Source organism: Macaca nemestrina, chromosome 2 (assembly GCF_043159975.1).
Source record: "Macaca nemestrina isolate mMacNem1 chromosome 2, mMacNem.hap1, whole genome shotgun sequence".
Classification (NCBI taxonomy): Eukaryota; Metazoa; Chordata; class Mammalia; order Primates; family Cercopithecidae; genus Macaca; species Macaca nemestrina.
The window spans coordinates 109988483-110009490 of NC_092126.1; the positions used below are offsets into that span (position 1 = coordinate 109988483).

The following is a 21008-nucleotide window of genomic DNA, read 5'->3' on the forward strand; positions in this document are numbered from 1 at the left end:
CTACTAAAAGTGTACTGTTGGCCCAAAGCCTTACTGGTAACATAAACAGTATATTAGCACATATTTTGTATGTTATGTGTATTATATACTATATTCTTACAATAAAATAGAGAAAAAAGTTATTAAGAAAATCATAAAGAAGATAAAATTTATTGGCAAGGCACAATGGCTCATGCCTATAATCCCAACACTTTAAAAGGCCAAGATGGGAAGATCACATGAGGCCAGGAGTTCAAAACCAGCCTGGCCAACATAGCAAGACCACATCTCTACAAAGAATGCAAAAATTAGCTGGGCATAGTGGCACACGCCTGTTGTCCCAGCTACTCAAGAAGCTGAGACAGGAGGATTGTTTGAGCCCAGGAGTTCAAGGCTGTAGTCAGTCATGTTCATGCCACTGCATTCCAGCCTGGGCAATAGAATGAGAATTGTTTTTGTAAATCTTTATAAAATAAAATGTCTTCATTAAAAAACAATAATATTTTAAAAATTAAATTAATTAAATACAATAAAATATATATATTTGCTATTTATTAAGTGGAAGTGGATCATCATGAATGTCTTCATCCTCATTGCCTTCACATTGAGTAGGCTGAGGAGGAGGAGGAGGAAGAGGAAGAAATGGTTGACTTTGCTGTCTAAGGGGTGGCAGAGGTGGAAGAAAATCTATGTATAAGTGGACCTGCACAGTTCAAACCCATGTTGTTCAAGGGCCACTGTAAAAGAATATCTCAACTGACTTAAACTATAAAGGAAGTTAATTCTCACACTTACCATGAATGTCCAAGTTTGGGAGCCTTGGGGGCTGGTGAATTCAGTGGCTCAGCAATGTCATCACTAACATGGGTTTTTCTGTCTCTCCGCTCTGCCAGTTTCAGCGATGGTTTAGCTCCCACTGTGGTCCCAACATGACTGCACTATTTCCACACAACAAAATCCAAGGGAGAAGGAAGACTACTCCCAACATGTGTTTTTTAGGAAAGGGAAATCTTAACCAGCACCTTAGTTCGAGTTGTGTCACCAGCCCATGGACTGTCGTGACTGGCTCAGTGAAGCACGTGGCTGTGTGAAGAAGGGTGGGTTACCCAAGCAAAACTGAGATTGAGTCACAGGAAAGAAGTAGACAGTGGCTCTTGGGTAGTAACCAGCATCCTCCTCCCACCATTAAAAGCACCCTTCTCCTTTGACACTCCCTTATCAACAGGCAAAATAGTAGTTAATTTTAAAACTAAGCAACAATACAAATCTATTTATTTATTTATTTATTTATTTATTTATTTATTTATTTATTTATTTTTTGAGACAGAGTCTCACTCTGTCGCCCAGGCTGGAGTGCAATGGTGCGATCTTGGCTCACTGCAACCTCTGCCTCCCGGGTTCAAGCGATTCTCCTGCCTCAGCCTCCTGAGTAGCTGAGATTATAGGCACCCACCACCACACCCAGCTAATTTTTGTATTTTAGTAGAGACAGAGTTTTGCCATGGCAGCAACACAAATCTTACAAAGTTTCAGCCACAGCATACTTAGTTTTTGACAATTATATTTGATATATATGTGTGTCAGTCAGAAAGGCTGGTTTATGATGCCATAATAGGCAACACCAAGTTTTCTGAAACATACAACTGTGGCAGTTTATTTTTTGTTCCCAAAACTTACAGCCAACGTTTCAGGGCCATCCAAGGTCTTACTCAGTCCCAGGCTTCTGCAATCTTCCAGCAACCTGAGGCTTTGGGGTTCACAGCAGTAGGAGGAGCAAGCATGGAAAATCTCACACCAGGGGACAAGTTGCCTCCTTTCCAGGCTTTTGCTAGAGCCGGTCCCATGGCCCTGCAGGGAAGTCGGGTAAAGCAGTCCTCTCTGTGTCCAGAAGAGGGAGGGGAGCCAGAAATGTCTGTAAGTACTAGTAAATGCAACCACACCCACTGTCCAGGAAGCGTGCTAGGAAGGGGCTCCTGTTCCACAGGGGTCTGGGCATCAGCGAAGGAACCTTGACACTGCCAGGGCTAGCTGCGGAAGCAAAGGGCCTGTCCACTTAGTTTATTACAGCTCCCTCCTCTAGTGGGATCCCTGTCATTAGGTAGGAGCTTGGTTTCCAGTGGGGTAAATAGCTTGAGCTAATCAGAATTATTTGAAATCAAGCCATGAAGTGGAAAATATAAAACTTTGCAAAAATAACACACACACACCTAGATGGGAGCTTGCTAAATTGGGAAATGGTCATGCTCTATTATCACCCAGGCCCCTCCCAAGCTGTGAGATTTTTTAAGTACAATTTTAAATGCTTCCTAGCCTATAATGTGAACAACACTGGTGTCAGAGCAGGAGGGACCTTGTGCTAAACATCTCTCCCTCCATCCCTATATGACTGTAAACCCTGAAATGTGAGAGAGCACCTCAGGAACAGGTCCAAGTCAACAACTGTGGCTACGGGGACACAGAATCAACCACGGCCCACTCCTACCCCCACAGAGAAATTTTCTTCTGTCTCTGGAGTCTTCTTAAACTTCTCAGAGAATGTCTGTGGGTAACATGGATTAAAGACATACTCTAACTCTAAATAAGACACTTGGCTTCAGTCTAAATGAGAAGATCCTTGTAGGAGTCTCTGTCCATTAAATCAATTATAAACAGAAAGGAAATTTGGAAATTTAGAAAGTTGTTGATTCAAAATTCAGCTGAACTGGAAAAATTGTAAATGTTTGTGCTTTGAAGTAAACAAATTATGGAGGCTATGAAATTCCTGCTGGTGGATTAGGGTTTTGTTTTGTTTTTGTTTTTCGTTTCGATCATTTGTGAGCCCAAGAGGAGTAGCAACACTTAAGCTTAATTTTATAAGCTTTTTCTTGGAGGACTTGCTAACGGCTTCAATAAAGTTTAAGGAATCTAGTGTAATGAAAAAGACTTTCCTAGCATTTAGCATGTCACTGAATAAACAAAAACAAAACAATCCAATCCTTCAAGATGATCTTCTACCTATTAAATATTCAGTTTCACTGTGAATTTTTTAAAGAGGAAATGGGTATTTAAATTTACAGTAAAAATATTTAAACAACATTTTTATCCTATTCTGTCTGCTTGTGTTATAACATTTATCAGAAGAAAAAAACAAAAAGCAAAATGGGTATTTTTGTTGCCTTTAATTATATTCCAGTGATATCAGTGTTGCCCTTAGTATCAACACTGCGACTCCTGTAACCTAAGTCAGAAGCAGGCTTATTAGTGGCAAAGCAGGGTGTGATGATGACTTGAACTGGGTCTGTTTCCAGACAGGGGACCACCCCAGAAGTTTCACTCAAGAACATGCCATGCTCCTTGAAATACCTAAAGGGCATTTTCAACTGAGAAGCGAAAGTTTGGTTCACTTTTTGTTTTGATGCCTTTTACTGGAAAACGGTCACTGTTCCTGTCCCCATTAGGGGAGGACTGAGCATACTGTGAAATGTCCCCACCCAGCTCTATCCTTGGATTAGCGGCTCCAAAGAACAACATGCCTCGCTAAGTCATCCTGTAAGGTGACCCAGAAGTGTGACTTGTCACACCATCCCGCCTTCTTTATCCCCTGGGCCGCAAAGGGCAGCCTGGCCTAATGCACTAAGGATTCACGTTCACAGATGATCCGGGGCATGTTCTAAACATTAACTTTACTTCCAGCCAAGTGATGGCCTCTGTAGAACCTGCCAGAGCAGAAGCTTACCTGCCCCTGGGGTGGGCAGAGGGAGCAGGGGATGGGGACTGTTTTACACTTAAGATCTCTATGATTCTAGTGCTAATTTGGTGTGTGTAACCTTGTCAGGCAAAGGCATTTCTGTAACTCCTCCCCTCTGCATATAAAAGATTAAGACCCTGAGGTTTCAGGACCAGGTCGTGGCCTCTGAGAGCCCCAGAGCTGAGGAAACAGGAGTTACAATACTTGCCTTCTGTTGCAACACATCAAGGCAGCAGCAGATTCATCTCAAAGGTAAAGGATGTTGAACTTGATGTGGATGGGGGAGCCTGATGGAGGTTCGTCTCACTCTTCGGCGGGAAGGGAAGTGGATGTGCCCCTTGTAAGCCTGTAAACCTGTCTTTCTCAGCGGCTGGGATTCAGCTTTCCCCCTGAATTCCCTTGCTTGCATCTGCTTGGGAATGACTCACAAATCCTAATGGGGTTTTTCTATACCTAATTTATATAATTCGATGATGCAATCAAAACAAGTTAAACTGTGAGAAAGCCGGAAATCGGTGCCACTGTCCACTTAACCAGCCTCTGAGAAAAATAGTACATATGGACTGTGAGATGCCAATACCCCAAAGGAACGAACACCCTCAAGGAATGTTCAAATAGAGATGCTCGACCACAGTGGGCTTCTTGGGAGACTAGCACTGAGGAGGCTGTACCTTAGCTTCGGCCTTTGTAATTCTGAAGCAAAGCTGCTTAAACTGCAGTATGCACAGGAGTCCTCTGGGGATGAAATGAAAATGCAGGGTTTGATTCTGATTTGGGCCTTGATAAATTCTGCACTTGTTCCAACTCCGTGGTGATGCCAGTGCTGCTGGTTCACAGTACAATTGGGTGGCAGGGCTCACTGGGGTCTCAGTGACAGTAAATAATCTTTGAGACTTCTCCATGCCTGAATTTTATCAAATCAGCACAGTCAAAATGCATTTTACCAAAAGCATTTTCTGTTCCGTTTTTAAAGTTTTTATTTTTAAATTAACACACAGTAAAAAATGATTCTTTTGTGTGTACTCAGTTCTATGAATTTTTTTTTTTTTTTTTTTTTTTTTTTTTTTTTTTGAGACGGAGTCTCGCTTTGTTGCCCAGGCTGGAGTGCAGTGGCCGGATCTCAGCTCACTGCAAGCTCCGCCTCCTGGGTTCACGCCATTCTCCTGCCTTAGCCTCCGGAGTAGCTGGGACTACAGGCGCCCGCCACCTCGCCCGGCTAGTTTTTTGTATTTTTTAGTAGAGACGGGGTTTCACCGTGTTAGCCAGGATGGTCTCGATCTCCTGACCTCGTGATCCACCCGTCTCGGCCTCCCAAAGTGCTGGGATTACAGGCGTGAGCCACCGCACCCGGCCTAGTTCTATGAATTTTAACATACATACAACTTCGTGTAACCACCGCCATGAAGAATGCAGAACAATTCCATCAGGTTCCCCTCAGTTCCTTCATGCTTTGCCTCTGCAGTCATACCCTCCCTTGAACCTGGGAGGTGGATGTTGCAGTGAGCCAAGATCACGCCATCGCACTCCAACCTGGGCAACAAGAGGGAAACTTCTTCTCAAAAAAAAAAAAGAAAAGAAAAGAAAAGAAAAAAGAAAAGAAACTACTGCCAAACTGTTTTTCACAATAATACCTGTACCATCCTGCAGTCTACCAGCAATGTGTGAGAGTTCCAATTCCCTTTCTCCCCGAAACCAGAGGACTTCTCAGAGCTCTTTCTATCCTTGTTCCCACTTCTGGGTTGCCTTGAGTCTAAACGGGGGATACCAGAGTAAAAACAGAAAATCTAGCACTGTTCAATGGTAACTGGAATTCTGGGGGTTTTCCCCTAATCTACCTGCTGCTGTTTACTTTTCAGAGTCCTCAAACAGCTGCACCACACATTCTGTCCAGGCTGCATTCTTTGGAGAGACAGATTAGGGTGTACTTCCTCCATCTTACTTGGAACTGGAACCCTTCTGTTCTATTTCAAGCCCCAATCATAAAGAAAAATGTGAAAGGTGGTTAAACATACTTTTGGATATGTGAAAAATAATCATGAAATACTTGCTCTCAGGTGTTGAATAGGCAAGAAGTACGTGAGTGGTGTGCACAGTCAGCTGGTGTGCATTGAACCATCCTAGCCAAGAGTCACAAGCACACTCAGTGTAAGCCAAAAGCCTCTTTTAAAAAAGCGGCTCTCAGATTTCTCAATTTGAGCTTAATACTCTGGGTAACTGAGACTTGGGAAATCAAATTGCTGGCACAGCGTTAAGGCTCACAAGGGACAAATGTTCCTTTGTTCCCGTCGATTTGCCGAATGTGAGTTGGCTCCTGGGGCAGCACAGATGCCTCACAGGTGGTCAAGTGCGACACATTTGGTTTGACCGAATCAATGTCTTCACAGCCCTTCATGCGGTTGTTCTCTGTAAGCATTAATTGTTGATTTTGTGAAGTAAAATTCCTAAGGGTTATAGAGGTTATGGTTCGTCCAAGTTGGTGCTGATTGACTGGACGCAGCAGCACGAATTCTCTCAAGCACAAGGTTGGATGGCGTTTTGGGCTGAGGGGATACAGAGGAATAGAGCTATTTACTTATCAAGAGCTTTCCAACTATGGATAGTCTCCTCATCACACTTCTACTAAGAGGAGCAGTTGTCTTCACTGTAGACACTAGGAAATTGAAACACAAATACTGACAGAAATACACGTTACCTGTGAAGAAATGGGCTAAACCCTAATGACAAGATGCTAACAGAGTCTCCCGGTAGGTTAGAGCCAGGGAACTTGAACTTCTTTGTTTTTCTTTGAGATGGAGTCTCGCTCTGTCACCCAGGCTGGAGTGCAGTGGCACGATCTTGACTCACTGCAAGCTCCGCCTCCTGGGTTTACGCCATTCACCTGCCTCAGCCTCCCAAGTAGCTGGGACTACAGGCGCCCACCCACCACCACACCCGGCTAATTTTTTTGTATTTTTAGTAGAGATGGGGTTTCACTATATTGGACAGGTTGATCTCCAACCTTCAGTGATCCACCCATCTCGGCTTCCCAAAGTGCTGGGATTACAGGCATGAGCCACCGTGCCCAGCCCAGGGAACTTGAACTTCTAGTCCAAAGACAGAAGAAGCTTTTCCCCTATGTTTACTGAGGAATAACTTATGTGTAGTGAAATTCACTCATTTAAAATATAGAGTTTGGTAAGTTTTAGCAATTGTATACTGCTATATAATCAACATTATAAACAAGATATAGGCCAGGCACGGAGGCTCACACCTGTAACCCCAGCACTTTGGGAGGTGGGGGCAGGTGGATCACCTGAGGTCAGGAGTTTGAGACCAGCCTGGCCAACATGGTGAAACCCTGTCTCTACTAAAAATACAAAAATTAGCCAGGGGTGGTGGCAGGCACCTGTAATCCCAGTTACTCGGGAGGCTGAAGCAGGAGAATTGCTTCAACCCAGGAGATGGAGGTTGCAGTGAGCTGAGATCGTGCCACTGCAATCCAACCTGGGTGACAGAGCGAAACTCTCTCTTAAAAAATAAATAAATAACTAATAAACAAGACACAGGACATTTCCATTATCCTAAAAAGAGCCCCCATGCTCCTTTGCCCTCAGTCCCCTCCCGCAACTCGACCTCAGGCAATCCCCAATCTGTTTCTGCAACTCTTTGTTCTGCAAGGTTCCCACTGCAGGTCTCTGCACAGACCACTTCCTGCACCCTGGGCGCTCCTGTCCATTCATCCTGCAAGTCCCTCCCCCTAGAAGGAGCCCCAAAGCCTTGGTCAGGTCAGGGCACCCTCCTTGTGTGTCCCATTTCAGTGCCCATCATATGCAGTGCCAGTGCCTCACTCCCTGTTATCTGAAGTCCCCTGAGGAAGGGCCCTGTCTTATCCCAGTGTCAGCCCTTTAGAGTGAAGAAGGATGGGGTATTACATATTTGTTTGTTTGTCTGTTTGTTTGTGACAGGGTCTCACTTTGTCCCCCAGGCTAGAGTGCAGTGATACAAACACGGCTCACTACAGCCTTGACCTCTTGGGCTCAAGCAATCTTCCCACCTCAGCCTCCTGAATAGCTGGGACCACAGGCACATACCACTACGCCCAGCTAATTTTTTATTTTTTATTTTTGTAGAGACGGGATCTCTGTATGTTGCCCAGCATGGTCTCAAACTCCTGGGATCAAGTGATCCTCCAGCCTCAGCCTCCCAAAATGCTGGAATTACAGGCATGAGCCACTGCACCTGGCCTAAACATATTTAATCCCCTCTTTCTGCTTTATTTTTATCTTTCCCTAAAAGTGTATTTCTAAACTTATCATTAATTGTGTTTCCTTGAAGCTACAAAATTGGTGATAGTAACCACTACAGTTCTGCCCATAGTAAGGACAATGACTAAAACAAGCTAAGACAAGGTAGTTTGTTTAAAAGTGAAATGCGGCCGCGCGCGGTGGCTCAAGCCTGTAATCCCAGCACTTTGGGAGGCCGAGACGGGTGGATCACGAGGTCAGGAGATCGAGACCATCCTGGCTAATACGGTGAAACCCCGTCTCTACTAAAAAATACAAAAAACTAGCCGGGCGAGTTGGCGGGTGCCTGTAGTCCCAGCTACTCGGGAGGCTGAGGCAGGAGAATGGCGTGAACCCGGGAGGTGGAGCTTGCAGTGAGCTGAGATCTGGCCACTGCACTCCAGCCCAGGCGACAGAGTGAGACTCCGTCTCAAAAAAAAAAAAAAAAAAAAAAAGTGAAATGCATTTTTTCTTAGAGATTTTACTTGTTTTCACCATTGTGTCAGCAGCATTTTCCAGCAAAACACACACACACACAGCTAGTTAGTTTGTAAAATACCATTATGCAGACGGAGGTAGAGATGGATGTCACTCTTCAACCCAAAGGGAGCTCTGCTATTTCTTAGAAAAACATGTATCTCCCATTTTACACATGTGGGACACCTCCCAGTGAGTGGGTGTGGTGAGGCTTATCTCTGACATATGAGAAGTGAAAGAATATAGGACAAACGCTCTTACCCAATGCTCCTCTGGGCATGGCCGTACGTAGTACATGGTTCAACTTAAGAACTTCTACTGTCATCCAAGCTTTCCTAAATGGTGGCCAATAGATCAAGGATAGAGATAAATGAAACTGTCATATACCCAAGAAGCCACACACTCAATATTGTGTGTAAATAAAGATTCACAGTTATTCAGGGTTTTCAATGACATTTAATTAGCTCAGACTAATGATGTCCCTATGCTGGACTAATGATTCCCTATGCCAGACAACAGTCAGAAAAATCAGTGGGCGAGGACCAAGCTCATCAGTTACATTTATTCAGAACTTTATAAATTGCAGAACACTTTCACATTTGGAGTCAAACTTGGCCTTCAGAGAAATTTTAAAGATGAGAAAACTGAGGCCAGGAGAACCCATGTGACAAATAGACGGCACATCAAGGCAGTGGAAACACAGGTCTGGAGTGAACATCTGGCTTCAAACCCCTTTCTCCTTCTACCTTGCCCCACTGTCCCGGTCTGTCTTTCTGAGACCTGTGGCACAGACCTCTATGCTGAGTTCCAGACCCATGTGTCAGGCACCCCTCCTTGCTTCCCCCTGGGGGTCGGCACCCAGGAAACTCAAACTCCATCCATCCAGCACAGCCTGAGCCCACTCCCCATAGCCCTCCTCCTCCTACATTTCCCATCTGTGCACAGGCAGAGCCAGGGCAGTACCCACTGACAGCCCTTCTCCTTCATTTTCCACGCAGAGTTTCCTGTGAATCTGTCCACTCTTCATCATCCTTGCCCCTCCCACCCTGGTCACAGCATCTCTCTGGGCTCCTCCAGCAGCCCAGTCACTTCTCCCCCTGCATACGCTCTCACCTCTCCAGTCTCTGCCCCCAGAACATCTGGCAAAATGCCTGTCTGGACCCACCATTTCCCCACTGAAAGCCCTTCCTGGGATAAGGTCCAAATTCTCTCTGGGGCATGCCAGGCCAGCTTCTCCAGGCTCCCATCTCCCCATACTCTTCTGCAGGGGTTCCCACCAGCAGACAGGAGCTTCTGCAGTCCCTGCTTTTGAGCTTTCTACTGTATCCACTCAGCTGGTCTGAAAGTCGAGCAGTTTCTGCAGGTAAAAAAGTGAGCATTTTGAGTGTCTGATATGTATAATTCCACACACAAGAGCCCACACGTGTGCATGCACACACAAACACATACACCTCAAAGCAGCTTGCCCTGGGGGTGTCAGGCACTGGAACCATTTTCTCTGATAAACCCCTTCAGTAAAGGGCCTGGAAACTTTCAGAAGTCTGAAGCCTGTCACTCCTCAAATGTCTCACCTAGAAGATGATGAAGGTCATGGCCATCTCATGTAGCTGTTGTGATAACGAAATGGACTTAGGTTCACAAAATTCCTGGTGCATGTTCCTGCTGCCGGAAGTTGAGAAATGATTCTTCTGTGAGGAGGAAGGTAGGGCAGAGGCGTTTGCCAGGTGCCAGCTTGTGGGAGGCTTGCACTCACATCTCACTGTGTCCTGACAACCAGCCAGCAGCAAGCACTGAGGCCACCATTGTCCTCCCACTTGCAGAGGTCCTGTGGCTGGCCAGGTATCCTCACATCAACAGCAGGGTCAGGATGCCTATACCCTGCAGAGTCTCAGGGATCATGTTTTATGGGGGTTCAGCTTCTATTTTTTTATGTCAATAGCTTTAGGAGTACACGTGGGTTTTTGTTACATGGGTAAATTGTATAGTGTTTAAGTCATGGTTTTTAGTGCACTTGTCACCCAAATAGTGTACATGGCACCCAATAAGTGACATTTTATCCCCAACCTCTCTCCCTTGAGTCTCCAATACCCATTATACCACTCTGTTTATAAACCCTTTATGAACCCGTGGCTTAGCTCCGACTTATAAGTGAGAATACACAGTATTTGGTTTTCCATTCCAGAGTTACTTCATTAGGATAATGGCCTCCAGTTCCATCCGAGTTGCTGCAAAAGACATTATTTTGTTCTTTTTTATGGCTGAGTAGTATTCCATCACACACACACACACACACACACACACACACACACACACACACAACATTTTCTTGATCCACTCATCAGTTAATGAGCACTTAGTTTGACTCCGTATCTTTGCAATTGTGAATTGTGCTGTGATAAACAAACACATGCAGGTGTCTTTTTTATATAATTACTTCTTTTCTTTTAGGTAGGTACCCAGTAGTCAGAATTGCTGGATCGAATGGTAGATCTACTCTCAGTTCTTTGAGAAATCTCCATACTGTTTTCCAAAGAGGTTGTACTCATTTACATTCCTACCAACAGCATATAAGTGTTCTCTTTGCCCTGCATCTGCACCAACACCTATTAGTTTTTTGACTTTTAAACAGTCAAATCGGAGTAAGGTGAATTGGAGTAAGATGGTATCTCATTGTGGTTTTAATTTACATTTTCCTGATGATGAATGATGTTGAGCATTTCTTCATATGTTTTTTGGTTATTTGTATGGCTATTTTCTTTTTTAGGGGATGAACAATCAATACACCCGTCGGGAGGTCTTCTGCCGGAACACCTGCCATGATCTCAAGCGTTTCTGGGAAAGGGAAATTGGTAAACAGACTTACTACCGAGAATCGGAAGAACATCGTCTGGGAAGAAGCGCACTGAGAAAGTATGTGGCTTGTTTGTCTACTTTTTAGAATTAATTCATTTTTAAAATACATCTTATAATTTACAACAGTTTCAGGTTCTAAATTATAAGCAAAATTAAGCAGAAGGTACAAAGAGTTCCCTGAGCCCCCACACAATTGTCCTACTATCAACCTCTGCACCAGTGGTACCTTTGTGACCGTCGATGAACTTTCACTGACTTTCAAGCCATTATTATCTTGTCTGTTTTGTAAGAGCAAAATTAATTTCCCCAGAAGAATGCCAGATGGGCATCTCAGAGGAGGTAATTATTTTAATTTTCCATGCTTACAGTCCTTTAATTCTTATCTTTATGAACTGGAAAACTCTATCCTCTCTGTCACCATGTCACCTTCTAGCACATGAGGGTTACAGTAAATGGGGCGGGGGCGGGGGGGCAAACACTGTGTCTGTGAAAAGCAATCAAGCAAAGAAAGCAGTGCCCGGTTCTTAGCGCCCATTTGGGTGAAAACACAAGATGCCCTGCGTGGTTCCTGGAGGGGAAGGCGGGGTCTCTCCTTATGTGCATCCCTGTTCTGGCCCAGTGAGTCTGCCGAGCAGTGGAGTGCAGTGACTTGACTCCCGTGGGAAAGGACGGCCACCTTGCTGTGGAAGCAGTGCAGGCTCGCTACCCTCACACACACACTGCAGAAAGCCATCATGGGCTGCAGGGAGGGACCGCCCTTTTGAGTTCTGTCCCCTCAAAGGGAACAGCTCAGCCAGCTGTCTGAGGAGGCCATGGCTTATGTGTGGTAAGGGAGTATGAGACCTTGTGTGCTGTCCAGACGGCAGGGCCCATGACTGCACGGCCACTGGACTGACGACGTGCCTTAATTCACAGGCAGTAAACTCACTGCTGCCTTCCCAAAACCCCTCCTGAACCCTAGAGGGGAACCCAGCCTCCCACTTACAGAGACCTCCTCAGCCTTATTCCCGACTACCATCCCACCTGCTGAAGTACAGTAGTAGGGCATAGAAAGCTGATTTGGGTGGCCAGTCATTTCTGCAGTTCCTGCCATCTTCGTCCCCCAGGCTAGGCCGCTCAGAGTCCTGTACCATGTGTGCGTTCCCTGGGGAGCAGGCAAAAGGCCTCAGGTGAAGTGAAATTGGCCTGAGGAAGATGCAGAAACCAAAGGCTCCAAGAGACGCACAAGCCAAGGGGTGAACAAAATAGCCTCTGAAGCAAATTGTGTAGGTTGTTAAAATACTAAAAACATATACATGCGGCCTGGTGTGGTGGCTCACGCCTGTAGTCCCAGCACTTCGGGAGGCCGAGGCAGGCGGATCACCTGAGGTCGAGAGTTTGAGATCAGCCCAACGAACAGGGAGAAACCCTGTCTCTACTAAACATACAAAATTAGCTGGGTGTGGTGGCCACGACTGTAATCCCAGCTACTCAGGAAGCTGAGGCAGGAGAATCACTTGAACCTGGGAGGCGGAGGTTGTGGTGAACCGAGATCTTGCCTTTGCATTCCAGGCTGGGCGACAAGAGCAAAACTCTGTCTCAAAAAAAAAAAAAAAAAAAAAAAAAAAAAAATATATATATATATATATATATATATATATATATGTATACACACACACACACACACACACACGCAGTATCTATGCATATAACAAAAGAATGCAAGGATGTAAACTTTTTGGTTGAAAGGATGGCAGAAGACTTTAACTTATTTGTTCTCCTTGCTCTCTTCTGATTTGAATCTGGGTAGCCAGGCTCCAGAGGCGCTGCTCTAATTAACACTCTATGTTGTCCCTTCGCAAAATGGAAAATAAAGTCCCCGATCATTGGGCTGTTAGGAGGCTTGACTATGGAAATGTACCGACAACACCCAGCCTGGTGCCAAACTCAAGGTCAGGGCTCAGGAATGTTAGTTCCCCTCCCTCTTCTGCACTCCCATTTAACAATCCAGGCTCTAATATGGCAGCAGCAATACGCCAAAGGAAGATATCCCTTGGAGGAGAAAAACAAGATGAAAACAAAATTGCAAGAGTGAGCAAGGGTGGGAACAAGCTCAGAATTGCGGTGAACAGCAGAGACTTTGCAGCCAGCTGCCTGGGCTCATCCTTCTGGGTCCCTGGGGTGAGCAACCAAATCTCCCTGGGTCTCAGTGTCCTCATCGCTATTTTAATCATGGAGAAAGAGACACTAAGAGAAGGAAGAGGGATGCTGGTGAGTTACTGCCCTTTGAGTGTGGGCAGAGGGAGCGCAAACTTGATCGTCTTCTTTCATTAGCAGATGGAGCACCTGGGCTACCGATGCACACAGGGGTGTGCACAAACCTCCCCCATTTTGGAACTGGTCAGGGAGGCGACACAGATGCTGCCATCTTCCACCTGCCCACTACAGGGTCTGAGCGTTTTTTTTCTGCAGTCTTCTGGGGCCCCAGCTTCAGAGCTGGTTCACTTGGCCCTTGGGCACCAGCAGCTTGTTGAGCTGCTGTGCAGATGTGTTGGCATGCTGGAGTTGGCAGCCCACACGCTGAGGTCCAGCCCTCCAGGGAACTAGGATGGCACCCCCCAACCTCCTCTCTTAGGGAAGAGAGTTGAGCAAAGGTAGGAGAACGGACAAGAGCATTCTAGGCAGAAGAAATGCCATGTGCAAACACCCTGAGGCAAGGGAACAACTTGCCCTATTTGTGGAATGGAGAAAGCGCCATTTTTATATATCGCTTGTGTATTCTCCAAAGTCGTACTGCAGTACTGGATATATAATAGGTGCTCAAGAAAAGCATGCTTGACTGGATCCAAGAAAACCGTGGAATTGGCTCTTAGATGGGTCTTTGCTGCCTACTTACTTTGGTCCAGGACTCATTCCCATTCCTGTCTTCCCTGCCAGGCTGATCTGCTTTGACCCCCATCGCCATTAATTCTCCTCCCTCAGCTGACCCTTCTTCCCATTCTAGTCCTTGAATCACCTTGTCCTTCAGCTTCTGGCTAGGTTCTGTCAACAGGAGACAAGAGGACTGGAGGCTAAGTCTGCCTGTTTCTTCCCCACACCCTTCCTGCTCTGGGTCCTGTTTTCTAGCAGTGACTTCATGTCTCCTGTACTACAGCTCCTGCTGCAGGGCCCCTCCCCCATGGCTCCAGGCTCCAAACACAAGTGAAAAGCAACGGGTAGAAAGAAGCTATTGACATTTGGCAACACCTAACGAAAGTAAATTGGATCTAATGATCATTAATATCTGCTAACATCAAAAAAAGAGAGATACAACCAGACAGATTTGATGGCCGTCCATCATATCACCGGTGATGTAGTTTGTCAAAAATAAAATAAAATAAAATAAAATAAAATAATCAAACTTCTAGTGCTAGCCACTAATTAACAGAATATACAGGAGACAGAGGAATGGGTTAGAGTCACACAGGAATACAGTCAGCAAAATTCAAACTGTGCCTACTCTCCAGAACAAACAATCTGGTTTCAAAAAAAAAAAAAAAAAAAAAAAAAAACTGCAAGGGAAGGGGAAAGATGAGGGAGAATTTCCAGATTAAAGAAGACCTAAAGGATATAGCAACAAATAGGAATGTATGCACTTTATTCGGGTCCTGATTCAACCAACCTAACGTTCAACATTAAAAGACATTCGAAGTTGTCAACCAATGAAATATTTATTTCATGATATCGTGTACCTTCTGTTAATGTTTTAAGTGTGATAATGGCAAGGTAGTTTCTTTTTAAAAGAGTTATTAACTTTAAGGACAAGATAGCTAAATACAGTTATTTTGTTTATTATGCAGGAGAAGGGAGATGTGGGAAAGGAGATCAGCCTTAAGCTGGGGAAGCTGGGGAGTAGCTATAGGGCAGTTCTTTATTACTAGTTTCTCTACTTTTTTATATGCTTGAAATCTTCTATATAAAGGTTTTCTAAACAATGTTATTTTGAAAAAAAAAAAGAGTGCAATTTCCCTTTCCCTTCTTGCTCACCACCTCTTCACAATCCAAGTAGTTCCATTAATTTTTTCTGTATGTATTTTGAGGCTATTTTATTAGGTGCATGCATGTTCAGAAGTGTAATATCTTCATGGTGAGGTGAGCCTTTTTATTATTAGGCAGTGACTTTATCCCTGATGATTTTTTCTTTGAAGATCTTTTTATCAACAGACTTTAGAACTGTATTAACAGACTTTATATTAAGTCTGTCAACATAGCCAAACCAATCTTGTTTTTATTAGCATCTGCCTTATATATCTTTTTTCTGTCTTCTTATTTTCACCTTATCTCTGTCCTTATAATTTAGATGTGTCTTTTTTATTTTTTTTTAATTTTATTTATTTTTTTTTTTTTTTGAGACGGAGTCTCGCTGTGTCTCCCAGGCTGGAGTGCAGTGGCGTGATCTCGGCTCACTGCAAGCTCCGCCTCCTGGGTTCACGCCATTCTCCCGCCTCAGCCTCCCAAGTAGCTGAGACTACAGGCGCCCGCCACCACGCCCGGCTAGTTTTTTGTATTTTTTTTTAGTAGAGACGGGGTTTCACCATGTTAGCCAGGATAGTCTCCATCTCCTGACCTCGTGATCCCCCCGCCTCGGCCTCCCAAAGTGCTGGGATTACAGGCTTGAGCCACCGCACCCGGCCAGATGTGTCTTTTTTAAACAGCACCTCGTTGTCTGAGCACGGTGGCTCATGCCTGTGATCCCAGCAGTCTGGGAAACCAAGGCAGGTAGAACACTTGAGTTTGAGTCCAGCCTGGGCAATATGGCAAAACTCTGTCCCTATAAAAAATACAAAAATTGGCCAGGCATGCTGCCACGAGCCTGTAGTCCCAGCTACTGGGGGGGAAGGAGGAGTGGGGCTGAAATAGGAGGATCACTTGAGCCTTGGGAGGTCAAGGCTGCAGTGAGCCGTGACAGTGCCACTGCACTCCAGCCTGGGCAACAGAGACCCCGCTTTCTCAAAAAAAAAAAAAAAAAAAGGACATAGTTGGATTGGATGTTTTTCTAATCTGACATATTTTAGTATAAATTGGTGAGTTTAGTCCTTTTTCATTTATTGTAACTGGCTTGTTTCTACCATCTTAGTTACTTAGAGTGCTTTACGGTTTCCCTTTTTCTGTATTCCTTTCTATTTTTTTTTCTTACTGTTTGAATTGATATCCATATCTCCTTAATAGATAAGAACTATTTTGCTAGTTTCTTCTCTCATCTTCATCATTGTCTTCTTTTCATTTTCTCTGGGTTTACTCTTTTGCAGAGATGTTCTCAGTTTTGATCAAGTCTAATTTATGAGAAAAATTTCTTTTATAGATTTTGCTTTTGTTGTCTCTAAGGAGACTTTGCCTATCCCAAGGTCACAAAGATTGTCTTCTGTTTTATTTCTAGAAGTCTTATGAATTTAAGTTTTGCATTTAGATTAATAATATATTTTGACTTAATTTTTAATATAATGTGAGGTACAGACTGCAGTTCACTTTTTTTGCATATCCAGTGGTTCCAGCACCATTTGTTGAAAAGACTATCCTTTCTCCGCTACATTGTCTTTGCACGTTTGTTGAAAATTAATAACTCATCTGTCCCATTGATCTATTTGTCCATTGGCACCAATGTCACACTGTTTTGATTACTTAGGTTTACAATAATTCTTGAAGTCAGGTGGTGTAAGTCTGACAACTTTTTCTTCTCTTTCAAAGTTGTTTTAGTTATCCTAGGTTCTCTGCATTTTCATATGAATTTTGGAATCAACTTGTCAATTTCTGTTATGTAAAACAGCCTGCTGGTTTGATTGGGATGGAATTGAATCTTTAGGTCAATTTAGGGAGAAATGACGTCCTAACAATATTTAGAGTATCTGATATATGAACACAATATATATGTCCCTTTATTTAGGTCTGTTTTAATATCTCTCAGCAATGGTTTGCAGTTTTCAGCACATGAGTCATACATATCTTTTGTCAGATTTACCTCTATTTTGTATTTTTGATATTATTATAATTGACTTTTTAAAATTTCAATTTATGGTTGTTTCTTTGATTTATGGGTTATTTAGAATTTGTTATTTAGTTTCATAATATTTAGGGGACTTTCCAGATATCTTTCTGTTATTAAGGCTAATTTAATTGTTGCAGACGGGGAACATATTGAATTCTTTTAAATTTATTGAGACTTGTTTTATAGCCCAGAATATTTTCTATCTTCGTAAATATTCCATGTATGTTTGAAAGGAATGTGTGTTCTGCGGTTGTTAGGGAGAATATTCTATAAATATTCTATATCAAGTTGGTTGACAGTGTTGTTCAAGTGTCTTATATCCTTATCAATTTCTTGTATACTTGTTTTACTGATTATTGAAAGATGGGTATTGAAATCTCTGCTATAATTACAGATTTGTCTACTTCTCCTTGCAGTTCCATCACATTTTGCTTCATGTATTGCGAAATTCTGTTATTAGGTACATAAATGTTTCAGACTGTTATATCATCTTGATGAATTGACCCCCTTATTACAAAATGACCCTCTTTCTCTTTGGTAATATTTTTTGCTATGAAAACTACTTTGATATTAATATGACCACACCAGCCTTCTTTAATTAGGTTTAGCATGGACTATCTCTTCGTCCTTTTACTTTTAACCTATTTTGTCTTCATATTTAAAGTGGATTTCTTATAAGCAGCGTATATTTAGATATTGTCTTTTAAAAATCCAATTTGACAGTCTTTGCATTTTTATTGCATTGTTTACACCATTAACATTAATTGGTATGATTTGTTTTAAATCTACCATCGTGCTATGTGTCCTCTATTTCTCTCATCTGTTGTTTATTCCCTTTTTCTCTTTTTCTGCCTTGTTTTGGATCAAGTGAGTACCTTTTATGATTTCATGTTATCTCTTCTGTTGGCTTTTTAACTATTGCTCTTTGTGTTTAGTGGTTGCTTTAGGATATATAGTACACATCCTTAACTTATCACAGCCCGCCTTCAGGTGATATTTTATCACTTTTTGTGTAGCATAAGAACCTTAAAATGGTATATTCTCATTTCTCCCCTCTTGGCCTTTATGCTATTGTACAAAGTGCAACTTTACTTCTACATATGCTATAACCCCACAGTACATCATTAACAGTTTCACTTTCAACGGTGGGCTCTTTTTTTTTTTTTTTTTTTTTTTTGAGACAGAGTCTTACTCTGTCACCCAAGCTGGAGTGCAGTGGCGTGATCTCGGCTCACTGCAACCTCCGCCTCCCAGGTTCAAGCAATTCTCCTGCCTCAGCCTGCCGAGTAGCTGGAACTGCAGGCACCCACCACCATGACCAGGGAATTTTTGTGCTTTTAGTAGAGACGGGGTTTCACCATATTGGCCAGGCTGGTCTCGAACTCCTGACTTTGTGATCTGTCCGCCTTGGCCTCCCAAAGTGCTGGGATTACAGGAATGAGCCACTGTGCCTGACCACAGTGGGCTATTTTTAAAGAGATTTAAGTAGTTGTATAAAGTATTAATATATAACCACATCGTTGCTTTTCAGATGCTCTTCATTCCATGTGTACATCCAGATTTCCATATTGTGTCACTTTCCTTCTGTTTGAAGGAACTCCTTTAACATGTCACATAGTGACAGTCTGCTGGTGATTTCTTTCAGTTTGCGTATGTCTAAGAATATCTTTATTTCACCTCTGCCGTTGAAAGATAGGTTTGCTGTGTAAAGAAGTCTAGACTGACAGGTTTACTCTCCCTGACTTTAAATACATTTTCAAAGGAAAATTCAGAGAAGTAAGATTAAGTACTTTTAACAAAAATGAGAACCTGTTTACTCACACTTACATAAATAAATAAATATGAGTAAATTATAAATATATATATTTAAACTTGCATGTCCTCTGCATGACTTTTAAAACCTGAACACATACACGTAATTTCAGCGGCTGGCAGGAGAGGAAGAAAGCTCTCCTGAACCAACAGCCGTGGAGATGAGTGCTCCATCTGTGCGTGTTTGGCTTCTATTTTCAGGCTCAGAGAAGAATGGAAGCAGAAGCTGGAAACTAAGCTGAGGCTGCGGAACAATCCAGAGGACACTGAAAAGCGGACAAATGTTGGCTGAGAGCTTCCTGCTTCATTGACACAAGAAGATGCAAAACACTGAGGTCACTTTGCTAGGAGAAGTCAATGCAAATCCCCGAGTCCCTTTGCTATACCTGTCAGCCCTCACACTATTGTTTCCCCACCTGGGAGAGGATTTACCTATAAATGCTTTCCCAGTGCTTGATGGCAGTTATTGGTCAAGTCAGTCCTCTGTGCATGGGCGCCAGGTTATTATCCCAAATGTCTCTAAAGATAGCTTATTTAATATCGAAGCTCCATGCAGCTCTCCTTGCTTCTATATAATTATCTTCTAATTTTGAAATCCAAATATTTTAAACTCTAAACACACCAAGAGGAATCCTCAACCTTCATGGTCAAACTTTAAACATTGCACAGTGGTAATGCCCCACCATTTCACCTAGGAAACACAGCTTTATGGAATTCTTGTTTTCTTTTTATAAGAAAAGAAATGCACCTATCTGCAGAAATTTAAAAAAATTATCAATAGTCAAAGTATAGTTTGAAAATAAATTAATCTAATATTCTTTTTTCTTCATATAAATTTAATTGGCTTTTTCAAAAATATGTTTACCAAGAATAATATCAGAATAATTTTAATAAAGCTTGGTTGTCCTGTCATCACTATGCACATGCCTTCATTTTATTGCTTTATTTTAATCTCTGCATGTTTGCACGGGTTGGCTCTCTGTCAGCCCAGCCGAAGTATATCAGGCCACTCCACAGAGTATTTACCACACAGATTCTGGATTTTGAAATGGTACAGTCCCTCCCTTGCCATCTCTCAAGTTCAGAAGCACCAGGGTTTGATGCTTGCGAGAGTGCAAACTGTAGCCGGGCCTCAGGCAATTATTTTAACCAAGGGAAGGGAGAAGAGATGCAATGATATAAAGTCCTGGGCACTTGCTGGCTATAAGCAGCACCTGCAAGGCCTTATATACTATACACAGAGGAAATGTTTATGGCAGATGCACCTGACAGCAATAACAAGATAACAAGTTAAGCAAATACACTGAGAATGATATTATGGTCTACGAAGAATGTGTGTTCGGAGTCCCAAGCTAAGAAATCTGGGAATGGCTAACCTGGAGTTTCATACCTTAACTGTGAAGGACACCTGAACCCCCAGCCATCTTTTGGAACATAGGTTGTACAGAGGATCAAAGCCTTTTGTTTTGGGTTAGATGGTGGTTGCTAGGTGGAGGGTGCTAAGTGAAAATACTATATAAACTGCATGTTTTTTACAAACAGTGGTGGTTCTCTTGTCCAGCCCGCTGCCACTGGACCATCCCTGTATGTAAGTTCCCCCAATAAACCCTATGTCTCATTCGCTGTCTCTGAGTGTCTTCTTTGTCTTCTCAGACATGGTGCCATTTCGCTGGAGTCAATAGGAGCCTGGCTTGCCATAACATTACTAGGCGATGCAGAGAGTCAGGCTGGCCAATTCTGCCAGTGGTGAGTGTGGTGTTGCAGTCTTCTAAATGCCCTAATAGAGCATTAAGTATTTCCATCCGCATCCCTGGGGAACCCATTAGGCTTCATCAGGCCAATGGGAATTTCCAGGAAGAAAGCAGGACTGGGGCAGTATTTCCCCAGCTTCCATACG

At 43.2% G+C, this 21008-nt stretch overlaps 1 protein-coding gene across 2 annotated transcripts; it reads left to right on the forward strand.

Moving 5' to 3' along the window:
- Positions 1-1687: 1687 nt before the first annotated feature.
- FAM240A (family with sequence similarity 240 member A) lies at positions 1688-20732 on the forward strand. Of its 2 annotated transcripts, none has more exons than XM_071090506.1 (3): positions 1688-1893; positions 11210-11355; positions 19313-19834. In XM_071090506.1, exons 1-3 carry the CDS (start codon positions 1759-1761, stop codon positions 19401-19403), a joined length of 372 nt encoding a protein of 123 aa, XP_070946607.1. In that variant the 5' UTR covers positions 1688-1758; the 3' UTR covers positions 19404-19834. The 2 variants fall into 2 exon arrangements, with proteins under 2 accessions (XP_070946607.1, XP_011737367.1); XM_011739065.2 differs by lacking the exon at positions 1688-1893 and adding an exon at positions 5938-6111 and having other exon boundaries at positions 19313-20732.
- Positions 20733-21008: the final 276 nt, after the last annotated feature.